This window comes from Chelonoidis abingdonii, chromosome 14, assembly GCF_003597395.2.
Source record: "Chelonoidis abingdonii isolate Lonesome George chromosome 14, CheloAbing_2.0, whole genome shotgun sequence".
Classification (NCBI taxonomy): Eukaryota; Metazoa; Chordata; order Testudines; family Testudinidae; genus Chelonoidis; species Chelonoidis abingdonii.
In genome coordinates this window covers 781,518-797,883 of record NC_133782.1, presented here as the reverse complement: position 1 = coordinate 797,883, position 16,366 = coordinate 781,518, and the positions used below count along the sequence as shown (strand labels likewise).

The window sequence follows — 16,366 nt, the reverse complement described above, 5'->3', positions numbered from 1 at the left end:
GAGCCATATCTCTTTGGGCGACACTTCACCGTGTACACCGACCACTCTCCCCTGACCTGGCTGCACCAGATGAAAGGAGCCAATGCCAAGCTCCTGAAGTGGAGCCTGCTCCTGCAGGATTATGACATGGACGTGGTCCATGTCAAGGGAAGTGCCAACATGGTAGCAGACGCATTGTCCCAGAGCCCTAAACTTCCCTAGGTCACTGGGCAGAGTGTCCCTGCTCGGTTCAGTCTCGAAGAGGGGAGAGATGTGATGGAGCAAGGAGTGGGGAGATTGACCTGGGGATGTCACAGGGGAGTTTTACTGGGACTGTCTGCATGGGGGATGGGAGAGCAGGGGATGACTTCACTTGAGGGATGATACCTGAGCCTGTAACCTGAGCCAGGAGGCGAGCTGGGGCCAGGTGACTTCTTTATCTGAACTGGACAAAGGCTGGGGGAGGAGTCAGGGGAAGGCTGGGTGAGACGGCTGGAGTGGGTTTCAGTTTGGAGCTGGCTAGGAGAATGGACAGAGCCCCAAGGCTGGGGTCTAAGCTCCCTTCTGCCCCGCCCCTCTTGAGGGACCTGACTGAGGGGTCCTGGTTGTACCTACAAGCCCTGCTTGGAACTGTGTTCCTGTCATCTAAAAAACCTTCCATTTTACTGGCTGGCTGGGAGTCCCGGTGAATTGCAGGACATGAAGGTGCAGGGCCCTGCCTCCCCGACACTCCGTAACAGAGGCCCCTGACCTGAACTCAGCCGTTGAGAGCAGTGCTGTGCCGGGCTGTCAGCGGATTCCCTGCGCCATGGGACTCGCTCCGCCTGTCCCCTGGGATGCTCTGTGCACAGCTGGTGTCGGGGTCCCCCTGAGCAGTCCATGTCTCCCTGCCCCTGAGAGGCCCCCAGGAGTTCCAGCTCTGTCACAAGCGGGCTGTGTAGTCGAGTGAGTTGATCTCATTGGATTCCAGCTGCCAGTGTCCCCAGGGTCTGCGTGGATCTCAGCCAATTCCCAGGGCCTGCGGGTGCTCAGGGTGGGGCTGGCATGCAGGGGCTCGCTGAGGTGGCTGCTCTGTGGTTGGGACTGCTCAGTGCCACCCCCTTTGCTGCTCCCTGGTTGTACCAGTGACTCCACCAGCACCCGCACCAGGTGCTGCATTCCCACCCTGAGTTATTTCTGCTGCTCTGCAGCTCTCATTACGGTTCTGTCTGGCTCTTGCTTCCTTCAGAACAAGGTCGTCACTGCTGCAGACAGCCAGGGCCTTTCCCAGAGAACCTGTGAGCATCACACTGCTCTAGCCGGCCTGGCACCCCCGACAGGTCCCCTCGCTACACTGCTCAGCCCTTTCCCATGCAGCCCTTGCAAGATCCTTCTCACAGAGGGCCACGCAAGGAGCCTGCAGACCTGCTGCTCTCCCCTCACGGCACTGCAGACTGAGCGGGTCGCCCTGGGCGCTGGTGGCCCCTGCCCCATTGCTCTGCACTGCTTCCCATGTGTGCTGGCCCCCAAGGGCCTCTCAGCAATTCCTGTTTAGTTCCAGGCCCATCAACTCTGCGTTGCCTTCAGGGGCAGCCAGCCTGGGCCCTTCCCAGAGGCAACCCTGGCTCCCAGGAGAAGGCCCCCACGCACAGGCAGAATAGGCCTGGGGGAGCACTGGGCCGGGGCCTGTTCCCATCACACGACTCACTTCAGCTGATGTCTGTGCTCTCTGGTTGCAGTCCCATGACCTTGAGGCTTGGGTGGGCACCGTACCCGGATGGGGATGGGGAGCGGAGTGCAGAGCAGCCAGGTCCTGTCCAGAGCATTGTGCATGCACTGTCCCTCTGTGGGGCCTGGATACTTGGGCTGTGGGGGGAGCGTCCTGAGGGGGCGGCTCAGGCTGCAGGGTGGCTGGCTCTCCACTGAAACTGAGTGACCCTGGTGCACGTGGGGGGACACAGCGGGGCCCGGGCCAAGGCTGCGTGTCGTTAGCCCACTCTGCTGGCAGACCAGCCCTGCTCCGTATGACCTCCCCCTGCCCCAGGGGCCAGGCAGGGCTGCCCCGTGCCCTCTTACTCACTGACCTGTGCACTGCAGCCAGGATTTTCCCTCTTTTCTCAGCACTCACAAAGCAAACAGGCAGAAGTGCCTTAAGTACATTAGGGACTGTACACAAGGGGGCTGGAAATTCCCTTGCACAGTGGTGATAATCCCAGTGCTAGTGCCAGGGCGTGGATCCTCTTGCACGGGGGCTGGGAATCCCAGTGCTAGCACTGGGGCATGGATCCCCTTGCATGGGGTCTGGGAAGCCCAGTGCTAGCACCGGGGCGTGGATCCCCATACACGGGGGCTAGGGGTGTGACTCCCTCTGCTGGGGCTCAGGGCACAGAGCCTGCTGCTCTGAGGCTAGTATCCAGCAGGTCTCCCTCCCTGGCTGCTGCCCAGAGACTTTCAGCAGTGGTGTTGTGGGGCTCAGGCTCCCGCAGGAGCAGGAGGGCTGCAACTTGGGGGTGCAGGCTATAAATCCCAGTAGTGTCTAGGCAGGGGACTCTGGTGGAGAAGGCCAGGCCACACAGGGACGCTGGCTGCTTTCCCTAGCTCTGTTCCCTGCAGTCGAGGCATGGCTGGGTGTCAGGAGTGGTCACTCTCCCCCCAGTCCCCGCAGTGCCCATGCACCCCTCCCTGAGCGCTGATGGGCCGGGGCAGCGGGCTCTGAGCCAGCTCTGGATGGTGCATTCAGAAGGGGATTTGGCCTCTCACTCACGTGCCCCCGAGAACCCCAGCACTGTCCTGGCATAAGGGCTGTGGGTCCCTGATGGCTTCTGGCAGGTGGGGCCATGCTGGGGGTGGGGCCCTGCTCCCATGGGGTGGCTGGGGTGACTGGAGCTTGGTGGAGCCGATGCTGAGCGGGAGCAATACCAGCAGGGTGGGTGAACCGGCGAGCTGGCCTGGTGGGGGCTGCTGGCTAGGGGGAGGGGGTGGCTGACCCAAGCCCTAATCTCTCTGTGTTTCTGCAGGTGATGGGAACCCCAAGGAAAGCAGCCCCTTCATCAACAGCACAGACCTGGAGAAGGGCAAGGAGTATGACGGGAAGAACATGGCCCTCTTCGAGGTAGGGCAGCGAGCAGGAGGGGCCGTGGGCGGGGGCAGCGTGGAGGGAGGGCATGACTGGCTCAGGACAGGTACTTCGCCCTCACTTGTTGCTGCCCCTAACAGGAAGAGATGGACACCAGCCCCATGGTCTCATCCCTGCTGAGCGGCCTGGTGAACTACACAAACCTGCCGCAGGGCAGCCGGGAGCACGAGGAGGCGGAGAACAATGATGGAGCCAGAAAGAAACCTGTGCAGGTGAGGGGTTCTGCTCCGGGCTCCAGCACTGGCTAGCAGGGAGGGTCTGGGGGGGTTCTCTGGGGCTGCCAGCATCGGAGAGGGGTGCTGGGTGGGGTTGTCTGGGGCTGCCGGCCTGGGGCAGTGCCAGGGAGGGGTTCTCTGGGATGCCAACATGGGACAGTGCCAAAGTGGGGTTCTCTGGGGCTGCTCTCACAGGCCATAGGGCCATGGGTTCTCTCCCAAGGGGCTTGCCCCTGCATGTCAGTGCCAAGCCATGGTACGCTCACACGGACATGGCCAGTGGAGTGGGCGAGCGAGGGGGATTGGCCCTCTCCCTGCAGGACTCACAGGCTTTGCACTGAGTCCCTGGATGGGGAGTGAGGCTTCCTGCCAAGGGGTCAGGGGCCCAGCAGCTCCCGCTTGGCTGGATCTGGAGGCTTCTGGTTTCCATTTGCATTTTCTGGGCTGAGTGAGGTTCTCTGCGGCTGTGGGAATTCAGGATTAATTCCCATACTCTCACTTCCAGCTCCCTGGGGCTCTCAGGGCAGGTTCCATCTCTAGCAGGGGGGCCTTCCTCCATGGAGTGGGACCCTTCCCCATCTCCCAGTCCTTGATGCAGCAGCAGGTGGGTGGAACATGGCTCACACTGCTGCTGCCAAGTTCAGCAGGGCACTGCCATGGGCCCAGGTGCACCTCACCCTTCTGAGGCGCCCGATGTCTGATCGTTTCCTCCAGAGATCCCAAACACCAGGCTTTCCGAAGTGCCCACGAGCTGCCTCGGGCTGTCATGGGCACTGCCACCCCAGGCAGCTCCCATGGTCCCTGCCTCCCCACCAGTGGCTTGCACCACCGGGTGGGCTGTGATTCAGCCAGGTACATTGCAATCCATGTGTGACGGTGCTGCCTGTGGGAGCCAGCTCAGGTCACTCAATTAGGGTGAACTGCAAACAAAACGGGGCAGACAAACCCCATATGCTGGTGGATCTTCCAATACTTAGTTTACCAAGCCAGCCCAAAACAGCTTCTGTAGTACCTCACTGGTTACTTAGGAGTTTAAACAACGCAGTTCCCTTAAAGTGCCCAACCTCAGGCCTCCGGCCAGACACATGTCAGATACGATGATGATTCCTGAAAATCTTATCTCATCCTATAAAAGAAAAGGTTCTTCCAGTCCCAAAGGATCAGCCACACACCCAGGTCCAATTATAACTTAGATCTTACCCAAAATATACGCTTATAGCCAATTCTTATTAACTAAACTAAAATTTATTAAAAAAGAAAAGAGAGAGAGTGTCTATAAATTTATATAAAAAAAAAGCGAAGCCGCTGTGGTTAAAAGATTAATATACATATGAGACTTGAATTTAATCCTTGAGGTTCAGACACACAGCAGAGATGAGCTTGTATGTGCCAAAGTCCTTTTAGAAATAGTCCAGAGGTTATAGGTCCAATGTCCATATTCAGAGTGACTTCCCTCTTGAAACCCAAAGCAGATCTGAGATGAAGAGGATCCTGTCCCAGGCTTCTTATACATTTCCAGCAGCCTTTGGCCTGAGAAAACAATCGGCTTAACTCCTTCTCCCAACATCCTGGCAATTAGCCCAGGGTAATTTCTATCCATTAAACAGTTCAGATACAGGTTACCCAACCTTCACAGAGACACATAGACAATAACACTAGTTCTTCTGCGAGTGTGTTGCTACATACCATTCCATTTAGGTTGTGCGCGCCGGTGCACAGCCGTCGGAGAAACTTTTACCCTAGCAACACTCGGCGGGGTCGGCTGGCGCCCCTGCGAGTGCGCATCCATACGGACGCCATATAATACCCCAGCCGACCGCCACCCTTCAGTTCCTTCTAGTGCCGCCGTGTCGTCGTTGTGTAACAGTGGAGTGCAGTTGCCTGACCTCCATATTCTTTCCCTAGCTACTCGCTTATCGCTTTCTTTGTTAGTTATAATCGTTTCGTTTACATAGTTAATTAGTTATAATTGAGTGATAGTGTTAGTGAATTTCTAGTAGTCGTCGCGGGGCGGGGGCTCTTCCCCTACCCCGCGGCCCGGTACCAGAGCCATGCCTGGCTCGCCGGGATTTGTAAGCAATGTTCAGCCTGTAATAGGCCAATGCGACAGGAGATCCCCACGACTCCGCCTGGGGAGTCGCACTTAGCGTCTAAGTGCCCCATGTGAAGGCATTCAAGCCGCGTACCCAGAAAGGCGGAACTTTAACTCGGCAGCTCCTCATGGAGGCGGCGTTGACACGGCACCGAGTACGAGCCAGCAGCGGATGAGACGCTCCTCCGCACCGTCCACGTCCGAGGTACATCTCCGGTACGGCTTCCTCGGCACCGGCAGCACGACGCCGAAGGCAACTCCGCGCCGCTCCCTCTCTCCGAGGTCGACGTTGGCTAAGCCTCGGGCGGACCCTCCTGCAGCCGCCCCGAAGCAAGACTGCTCCTGAGGCAGACCGCCGGCACCGCTCCAGTTGCGGTGCCGTCAGATCCGCCCCGTTGACTCCAGCCCCGCCGGGCCGTCGATGGTCCGGCTGCCGAGAGCTCCCGCGCACCCGGCCGCGGATCAGAGCTGGCGGTGCCTCCACGACGGAGACATTGCGGCGGCACGAGACCTGAGCTATCATGGACCGCACCCATGTACCTCCGCGTAGCCAGTCCGTTTGCCCTCTCCCAAGGGCAGAGCCCGCCTGTTCTCGGCTGCCCTCTGTCACTGCTCAGGTCGACCGCTCCAGATCTCGGTCTCTCGCCGCCTCCTCTTCACGGCACCGCCCCAATCGGCGGCACCGTTCACCGCGGCATCCGCCCAAGTCGACCGCACCGTTCACCGCGGCACCGCTCCCAACCACGGCACCGTTCCGAATCACGGCACTGTTCTCACGGCACCGCCCCCAATCACCGGCACCGAGACGTTCACCGCGGCACGCCCACACGCACCGTTCCCGCAGCCCGCAATGCGGCACCGTTCTCCGTGGCACCGCCCTGTTCCGCGGCTCGCCGGCACGGCCACGCCCTCGCACCTCCGGCCCGCCCACGCGTCTCCGCTCGCGCACCGCTCACCGCGGCACGCTCTGCACCGCGCCGGTCCTGACAACTCGCTCCCCGTTCCTGCTATCGCTCTTTGGCACCGGGAACTCTGCACCACCAACGGCAGGCCGATATTCCCAGGGCAGACTCTCGCCGTCGAGCTCGAGGTCCCGGTCGGATCCCGCACCCTAAAGCGGGCGCAGGTCCGGTCCGGTCCCGGCCACGCACCGGGTCTCAAGACTCGGTCTGCCAGGTCCATTTGTGGCACGTCGGTCCACCTCGCTGGCCCCATCCGTTGGCCGTCCGGTCAAGAGTCTGCTTCCTTTCCTAGGGCAGGTAGCAGTTAAAATACACCAGGCCGAGAGAGATTGATTCCCACTGGGACTCTTCCAGGACAGTTCACCCCACGATCCCACACCAGCAGCATGGGGCTTGGACACCCTGGGCTTAGCCATCAGGCCATGGTGCTCCCCTGCATCCGGCCCTCTGGCACCTGCTCCACCAACGTCGAGCACACAGAGCTACCATACCATCCTCTCCGAAGAGCAGAGATCATTGCCAATTCTATCCTCTGACCCCGGATCGTTTACAGACGGACCCCACAGGGACGAGTCTCTGCCAGGACCCTCTGTTCCCGGGCGTCATCCTCCTCCTTTCTTCCCGATGAGGCCGTGGTGGGCTCCTCTTTCAGGCCCGCCCCGACGAGCTGCGAGCCCACCCAGACCTCCTTCGCCGGGTGGCCCCTAAATCATAGACTCCCAGTGGAGGAAGTGGCGAGGTCACGATCGGTAGTCACCTATCCGGCTGGCTGAGTGCCCCACGCGCATAGCCCTCCATTCAAAAACTATAATAACAGGCGACTACTGATACCTTGGTGGCAGTCTTCCTTTGCTATCTCTTTTTTTCCTTCCCTCGACTGGCAAAAGGCGTGGAGCGCAGATATATGGTGCCCCAAGTGGTTATGAACACTTAGGTCACCCACCCCCCTCCGTTAGTTCCATCAGTTAACGACGAGGAGGCGGCCATGGCCAAACAGCCCGGCACCAAAACTCTAAAGAGGCTAGGCGCTGATGGACCTGTATAGGACCGGACAGTCTATTCAGGCAGGCGCTTACAGCTCCGAGTCGCCACATCAGCAGGCCCTCTTATGCGATACGGCTTTAACACCCTGGTCGGAGGTTAGCCGCTTTACAGGAGTGCTTGGCCCCCAGACTCACGCCAGGGTTCTGGCAGCTTTGTGTGGGGAGGCAAGAAGATCGCAGACCTCCCTCCAAGCTGGCCTGACGCTTTGGCCGACTCGGCGCTAGGACTTGTAGCTCCGGAATTACGCTGAGATGGATTTCCTGGCCTCGCAGGCCTCCACCTTACCACCGTACGCAGGCCACATGCAGGACTTACTCCCTTTGAGGGCCGGGGTTGTTTCCGATAAGACAGACCCTCACCTTCAAGCTGAAAGACGGCAAGGTACCTTATAAGTCGCCCGGGGGATAGCACACCCCGTGGCCGAACGGGACAATGGCCCCAGCCACCGCCCCTACTTCCGCCGCTCGAAACAGCAGGAGTTCACCAGGAGGCGAGGTCGGGGGGGGGCGAAGACGCCAGTTGGCCCCACACAGCCCAGTCTCAAAGGCCCCACTAAAAACCACATCAGGGGCCAAGAGCAGCTTTTGAGGTACGCCTTGGGGACGGCGTACAGACCTCTTCAGGATCCTTTCCCCCTATGTCCAACCGCCTTCCTACTTCCTCCGGCGTGGTCGCAGATTACTTCCGATCAGTGGGTTGCTGCGCACGTGAAGCAAGTGTGATACCACCTCCATTTGCTTCATCCCCGTCTTCCGCCGCCCTTCCGGGTCCTTCTCAGGGACCCCTCTCACGAGCAAATCCTTCTGGCACGAGGTCAATGTCCTCTCACCGCAGAGCCGTTAGAGGAGTTCCGCTGCCGATGAGGTGGGAAGGGTTATACTCCCGTTTTTTTCGAATTCCCAAATCCAAGGGAGCTCCTCGACAATAAAAACCCTCTAGATCTCGGGGACTCAACAGTGCCACGCAAGTGAAGTTCCACATGTCTCCCTTGGGAAGCGTTAGCCGCCTTGGTATCCTGGAGACTGGTACGCCGCCCTCGACAACTGGAAGGACGCGTACTTCCCATATGCCATTTCCCGCACACACAGTGGAAGTACCTTCGGTTTCACGGTCAGACAGCACCACTTTCAGTTGCTGTCCTCCCCTTTGGCCTGTTAACTGCCCCGAGGGTTTGCACGAAAATGCTTATGGCCGCGTCGCCACGCACTTTCCAGCAAGCAGCAGATACACGTCTTCCCATTACCTGAGACTGGCTTCATCAGTTCGGCGCCTCGCTACGCCCAAGTCCTCGCACGTCTCAGTAATCAAGTGCCTCTTTGTCCGTTGGGATCCTCCTCCAATGCGAGAAGTCCCACTGCTCAATCCCGACGCAGAGACTGGACTTCATCGGAGCGACACTTGGACCTCCCTTTCCAGAGCACTACTGCCTCAAGCGCGCTTCCTAGCGCTCACTTCCCTCGTCCGGCACTTGCCAAGCAGCTCGTCTGACCTCACTCGCACCTCTGCCATCGCTCTGCTGGGCATATGGCCCGCATGCACCCATGTCACCATAAATAGCAGGCTACGCATGCGGCCTCTTCAGATGTGGCATCACTCGTCTCGTATCCGTCCGAGCAGGGACTCCATGGACGTCTGCTTCACGAATCTTCCTCTCGGTCCTCTCCGCTCCGCTCGACTGGTGGCTGGAACCAGTCTCAGGTTTGTGCAGGGCATGTCCCTTTCAATCCGCAGCAAACATCACTAACCCTAACGACGGATGCGTCATCGCCGGCTGGGGCCACCTAGGCGCTACGGACCCAGGGCCTGTGGTCTGCCACGAGTCACCCTTCACATCGATATCATACGGGAGCTAGCGGCCGTTTCGTCTCGCCGTCAATGTTCCAGCAGCATCTTCGTGGCCATTGTGTTCAGTATTTACGGACACACAACGGCCATTACTACATCAACAGGCAAGGGGGGAACTCGCTCGTCTCCCTGTTGTTCAAGAAGCATCAACTATGGGACTTCTGTGTAGCCCTCCGGGTGGATCTAGTAGCATTCCTTTCTGCCCGGAGTCCCGAACACCGGCGGATCGGACTGAGCAGTCCTTCCTCTGCCACGAGTGGTCGATCAGATTGGACGTCATTTACTCCTTTTCAGGGTGGGGCTTTCCCCTCTAGACTTCTTCGCGCCCGCTTTCAACAGGAAGTGCCGAGTTCTGAATCATTCCAGGGCCTCCCCCGGGTCAATAAACGGACGCGTTCTCGCCTGCCTTCGGAGCCACCGCTTCCTCGTATGTCCTTCCCTTGCCATTTCCTCTGGTACCAAGGGTCTTGCTCAAGGTCGCAGAGACAAGGCGCAGCCTCTTTAATAGCGCGGCGTGGCCCATGGCAAGCCTGGTACAGCCACCCTCTTGGACCTGTCAGAGCCGCTCCAATCCCCTCCCCAGTTTGTTCTCGGACCGATCAACACGGAAACCACGGGAGACTTCTGCATTCATCCTGATCTGCGGATCCCTTCCACCTCACGGTTGGCTCCTGCATGCTGACTTGTCTGAGGATTGCGCGCTCCGGTTTCCGGTGCTGCCAGCGCATTCTCCTCCTAGCAAAACGCTCCACCCGCGAGGCGTATGTGCCAAGTGGAAGCGTCACGGCCTGAGTGGCATGCCACGATGTTGTCCCCTACAGGCGTCAATTCCCGACCGATCTAGACCTACGCTGGCACCTTAAGCAGGACGGGCCTGCGGACTTCCTCGTCTTAAGGTGCAACGCTGCAGCATATCCACCTCTCGGGAGACGGTGCGCTGCCCGTGGTGCTCTCACCCGGTAGTCTCTCGTTCATGCCGGGCCCGGACCTGTACTTATCCCCCACTCGTTCACCCAGCCCTCCCTCCGGGACCCAACTTGGTCTTGAAGCAGGACTTATTGGCCTTCGACACCACTGCAACTTGCCCGGCTTCTCTACATCTCGTGAGACGGTCTTCTTGGGGCAATCACTCAGCGCGTCGTGTCTCGGAGAATCACGAGCCTCGCTGTCGATCCCCGTACACCGTCGTTTCATAAAGACAAGTGCAACTTGCGACCTCATCCTGCTTTCCCCTAAGATGGTGTCTGCATTCCACGCTAGCCAGACATCATTTCTCCGGTTTTCTTCCCAAAGCCGCATGCTATCTCGGCATGAGAACAGCAGCACAACACCTTGGATGTGCGAGAGCACTGGCTTTCTATGTGGAAAGAACCAGCCGCTTGCCGAAGGTCTCCGCAAGCTCTTGTCTGCGGTTGCCAGAGCGAATGAAAGGTCTGCCATCTCCTCCCAGAGGATTTCGTCCTGGTCAGGGCCTGTATTCGCACGTGCTACGAGCGGGCTCAGTGTTGCCCGTCGGACACCTTACGGCGCGCATTCCACGAGGGAGCTCAAGCTTCCTCAGCTTAGCCTATTTGGCGCACGTCCTCAATCCAGGAGATTTGCCGTGCCTGCGACTGGTCATCGTCCACACTTCGGCCACCACTATTGCGTGGTCCACAGTCCGCGGACACGCGGGTCTTTTCGGGCGGCGTACATCCAGACTCGCCGCGTCTACCACCGACCTCGCCGAGGTAAGGCTTGGGATTCACCTATAGGAATTGCATATGGAGCAACCATCGAAGAATGAAAACAGGTTACTGTACCTTGCTGTGTTTCTCGAGATGTGTTCGCATATCCATTCATAAATTCCACACCCACCCTCCTTCCCCACTGTCGGAGTAGCCGGCAAGAAGGAACTGAGGGGTGGCCGGGTCGGCTGGGGTATTTATACGGCGCCGTGGCGGCGCCACTCCAGGGGGCGCCCAGCTGACCCGCCGAGTGTTGCTAGGGTAAAAAGTTTCTCCGACGAACATGCACGCGGCGCGCACACACCTAACTGGAATGGATATGAGCAACACATCTCGAAGAACAACAGTTACAGAGGTAAGTAACCTCGTTTTCACTCAAGTATCATCATAAATGTTAATCTTCTTTTTTGATCTTTGAATCAAAGCTATAGCAATAGACAAGACTTGTCTGCTTATATCACAAGACCTGAGCAAACACTTCCCCTTCTACCTCTCCCAATGCCGGCTGCATTTCAAAGCTCTGTTCATTTACAGATCTTCCTAACCAGTCTCTAAAATTCGGCTATGGGTCAGGTCAGTCTGTGAGTTAATTAACTCTTTCTGGCCCTGTCACCTATCAGTGAGATACTATATCACACTCATAACCTCACACCATGGAGCTCTCCGAGTAGCCAGGCCCTAAGCGGGCAGCCCCAAGCCACCAGCACCGTGGGTTGCAAAGTATCAGAGCCGGGAGCAAGTTCCCTGTGTACTGCACCAGCCTGTCCCTGTGATTTCCTGCCGGCTCCCTGTGTGAGCCGCTGCACAGCGAGGGGCAGCCTGGGCTGCAGCTGGCACTGTTCCAACAGGGAAATGAACGGCTCTGATCCCCTGAGACCAAACCCCCGATGGCATCTCGGGAGCCCTGTGCAGAGGAGCAGGGAAGGAACGAAAGGCCCCGCAGTTGTGCAGAGAGAGGGTGGCAGAGGCCTGTCACCAGCAGGGTGGCTGTAGCCGATCCTCTGCAGCAACCGTGTTTGCATCCTCCTCACCTTCTTTCACTCGCTCTCCCTGTCCTATTCCATACATGCCCCATGCTGGGAGGCAGGCGCTGCCCTGGCTGCTGCAGAGGACACGGTTTGCTGCCCTGGAGCTCCCCTTGCCAGCTCTGTCTGAGCCCTCCCCTCTGAACCATTCTCCACAGTTGCCTTTGGATCCATGGAGCAAATGAGGCCCCCTCCATTTCTTTTGGTTCATGACCCCCCACAGTTGTCTCTGCACCGGGACTCCAGGGACTTGACTCTCCCAGGCAAATCTTTCCAAGAGGCCCTATGGCCTGTGGGGGAGCCGACGCTGCCTCCCTCGTGTCTAATGGCACTGCGCTTTTCTCCGTAGGCTCCACGGATGGGCACGTTCATGGGCGTTTACCTGCCCTGCCTGCAAAACATCTTTGGGGTGATCCTCTTCCTGCGCCTCACTTGGGTGGTTGGAATTGCTGGCATCATGGAGTCGTTCTGCATGGTTGTCCTGTGCTGTTCCTGCGTGAGTGATGCCGTTATCCCCGCCCTGCTGTGCAGCCATCCCCCCAGGGCTGTAAGCTCTGCTATGCTCCGGCAGCAGTAACTCACCTCCCCTGTTTGCGTGAACATGGCTCAGCCTAGGAGTCAGGAAGCAGCCCCACTCCAGTGCTGGCCGGAGCAGGGCTGCAGCTAAAGATAGAGCGTCCCAGAGCACGGGAGCCAGCCAGCCCTGTTACTAGGGCACAAGATGGGAGCACTGAATGCCGACAGAGCTGATCAACCCAAGCCCATCACCTCGCTGGGAAACCAGCCTTTACAAGCCAGAAGCTGGAGACAGGCGGGAGTGTGCTGCTTGGGGGCCCCCCTGAGGGGAGCGGCTACTTCTTGGGGACTGCATTTCCTGGAATCAGAAACAGATATTCCAGCACCCGCTTCTCGTGGGCCGGCTCTGGCCCTGTGCAGAGCAATTAGACTGCTCTGCTGTGGGCAGTTCAGGCCGCGTTACAGCTGGGTGGAGATGGGGCCCTGCCTCCAAGATGGTGCCCCCTCACCCCACCCTCATGCAGGAGGGTCGCCAGAGACCAGGAAAGCCTCATGTTAAAACCCTCTTTCCTGGTGCGGGCCATGCTGCAGGGCGACCTGCCCTCCCATCGGCCCTCTGCTACCAATAGCCACAGCAGCCATTCAGGAGCAAGAAAAGCCAGGTCACATGCTGAGGGAAAACAGAGCCGATGGGAGAGAGGTGTCCCGGCAGCATTATTAATCCATGTCCCTGAGAGGCGGTAGCTACGTCGGTGGACCCAGCACTGTCTACACCAGTCTGGGCTGGCTCCAGTGTTTTTGCCACCTCAACCAGCAAAAAAAAAAAAAAAAAAAAAAAAGATAAAGGGCGGCAGCTCTACCGCCGCCGCTTCGTTCTTCGGCGGCGCTTCGGTGGCAGGTCCTTCCCGAAGGACCCATCGCCGAATTGTCGCCAAAGAGCCCNGAAAACAGAGCCGATGGGAGAGAGGTGTCCCGGCAGCATTATTAATCCATGTCCCTGAGAGGCGGTAGCTACGTCGGTGGACCCAGCACTGTCTATCCTATACAGGGCTGGCTCCAGTGTTTTTGCCACCTCAACCAGCAAAAAAAAAAAAAAAAAAAAGAGCCGTGATTGGCGGCAGCTCTACCGCCGCCGCTTCGTTCTTCGGCGGCGCTTCGGTGGCAGGTCCTTCCCGAAGGACCCATCGCCGAATTGTCGCCAAAGAGCCCAACGTGCCGCCCCTTCCCCGTGGCTGCCCCTGGCACCTGCTTCCTGCGCTGGTGCCTGGAGCCGGCCCTGACACCGGGGCCTAAGTCCGTGTAACTGCGTCACTCAGGGCTGGGGATTTTTCACGCCCTGAGCAATGTAGTCACCCCAGCATAAGTCTGATGCATAGACCAGACCTTAGTGAGGAGAGCAGTCCTGGGCAGCCCTCCAACACACTGCAATCTGCGAGCCTCTCTTCTAAAGGGTCCCAGCTCCTTCCTGGAGGGTCACTTCTGAAGCTTTAGCTCACCCAGAGCATACTGGGGAGGGGCTGGCATGCTGGGACCCACAGCCCAGGGGTGGAGCACCTGGGGAATAACCCCGGGGCTGAACTCAACTTCCAGGTCCAAAAACCTTTGCTCATCCCCTGCCCCACAACAAATTGTCAGACTGGTGTCACTCATACAGGCAAACACACCTTCCTGATTCCTGACCCCACTCACTAGTGCCACTCCCCCAGGTCAGGAATTCCTGCTCCCCTCCCGGGTGTTACTTTATTCCTGGAGGCACAGGAGGCAGCCTGGCTCTGAGGTGCCTCTAACATTGTGGTTTGCCTCTCTGCAGACAATGCTGACGGCTATTTCCATGAGTGCCATCGCTACGAATGGTGTCGTGCCAGGTAGGGCAAGGGCTGGGCCTGGCTGCTCCTCTCCCCACTGCACATCATTGCCCTGACTGCATCATCAGGTGCTGCCTGCCTTTAGCAGCCTGGTTCCCCAGCCTCCTCCACAGCCCCCTACTCCACAGCTACAACCCTGCATGGCTGGGCAGGGCCGCATCAGGCAGAGCGGTCCTAGACCCCAAACCTCTGATGCCCATCTGCTGATTTCTGGGCTTGTCTAACCCATGATAGAGGGTCCCCAGCCTGTGGCTCGCCCACCTATGGGGCCAGTTACCCCCAGCCAGTGGCTCGCTCACCTATGGGGCTAGTTACCTTCAGCCAGTGGCTTGCCCACCTATGGGGCTAGTTACCCCCAGCCAGTGGCTCGCCCACCTATGGGCTAGTTACCCCCAGCCAGTAGCTCGCCCATCTGTGGGGTTAGTTACCCCTAGCCAGTGGCTCTTTCACCTATAGGGCTAGTTACCTCCAGCCGAATACACCTATGCTCTAGTTACCCCCAGCCAGTGGCTCGCCCACCCATGGGCATTTTAATCTACCACTGGCTTTGCGCCAAAGTGAGCTATCATTTATCTCAAGTGGCAGTTTTAGCTCCCAAGAGACCAGGTTCTGCTTCTGCAGAGAGCCATGACGTGGTACTGCTACACGGGGCTGTGGTGTCTCTAACTACAGAGCCAGGAAGCCAGAGACCAGCAGTCTAGTGCCAGCTCCACCCGGTGACACACTGTGAGTTGTGTCTCCCCCAGTGGGCTGCTTTGTCCCCCCTCGAGCCGGGCTGCACGTCCAACGGGTGGGCTTTCAAACGGGCTGCCGACTGGTGGGATGAGAGGGGTGTGGGTGGGATCTATGGCCTGTACGGGAGAGCCAGGGAGTCGCTCTGGGAATGATTTTATGCTGCAGCACATTGTATTGAGGGGTGAATTTGGATGTTGCTTATTGTTTGTGGTGTTTTTAGTGCTGCGCTTGGGTTAATGGGAGCTGTCCCTTTAAGAAGAGGGTGGGGAACATTACGGGGTTTGTTAGCAGACTGGGGTAGTGGGGGAGCAAAGCAGGGAGACCCCGGCTGGGTGAGCCCCCAAAAGGGCATTTGATCTTCCCAAACCCAAACTCTGCCCTGTGTTCCATTAGTGCTCCAGGGAGTGGCTGGCTCAGGGAGTCACTGTCAAGCTTCAGAGCCTTCCCCAGGCAGGGCACCGAATGAATCCAGCCCAGCTCAGTGAGGGTTAACAGCTGCTCCCCTCATGTGGCTGGTCAGTGGCCCTGTGTGCACTGAGTGTGCTGGGTCTCAGTACCAGTTCCCACATCGCACGCTCACCTGCCCACTTTGCACTAATGGGCAGACTCAGCAGGGAGGCACAGAACCAGCTGGACCATGGAGTTTGGGCTGCCTCACATCATGGTGAGCCCCAGGCAGGGCATGGCTGCTGTGGGGGAAGCCAGCCCTCCGCTGCCCTGGAGATAAACAAGGGTGTCGCTCCAGGGCTGCATGTACCCCCAGTTCTCCTGAAGCTGGAGTTTATGAAATGTCTCCTGGGGAGCTGCACGGCCTTGGGCAGCCAAATTCACACTGGCTTGGCATGGATGTAAATGACCCATCATGGGCAGGGAAGAGAGGATCCGGCCACTGGGAATGGGCACTTTGCTGCCAGGAACATAGCGACACATCAGAGGGTCCAGAGAACAGCAAGAAAACAGGAGGTGGCTGAGTGAGGAGAAAAGACTAATGAGCTGAATCTGCCATATGGTACCTGCCTGCAAAGACTGGTGGGGAGATTGTGGAGACCCCAGGGAGGGTGGCTGGGGGTCAGGGCATGGGGCTGGGGGTCAGGTTGTCACAGAGTCCCCGGGCGATGCTCTGGAATTGCTCCCCACAAAGCCAGTCAGGACTTTGGGGAGCCTCCTCTCCCTTGGAGCAGACTTCTTCAGGGCAAGAAGCTCACACGTCTTCACCTCCTGGGTCTCTCCTTGGAGCATTCAGCAT

The 16,366-nt window shown here is 58.6% G+C and overlaps 1 protein-coding gene across 1 annotated transcript in view; it reads left to right on the top strand.

Annotated features, from left to right (window-relative positions):
* Positions 1–16,366, top strand: part of SLC12A5 (solute carrier family 12 member 5) — a 119,949-nt gene that overhangs the window by 53,100 nt on the left and 50,483 nt on the right. The window contains exons 2-5 of the mRNA XM_075072416.1: positions 2,976–3,070; positions 3,175–3,306; positions 12,354–12,500; positions 14,331–14,385. Coding sequence (XP_074928517.1) covers positions 2,976–3,070; positions 3,175–3,306; positions 12,354–12,500; positions 14,331–14,385 — 429 coding nt within the window. The remainder of the gene's footprint in view (positions 1–2,975; positions 3,071–3,174; positions 3,307–12,353; positions 12,501–14,330; positions 14,386–16,366) is intronic.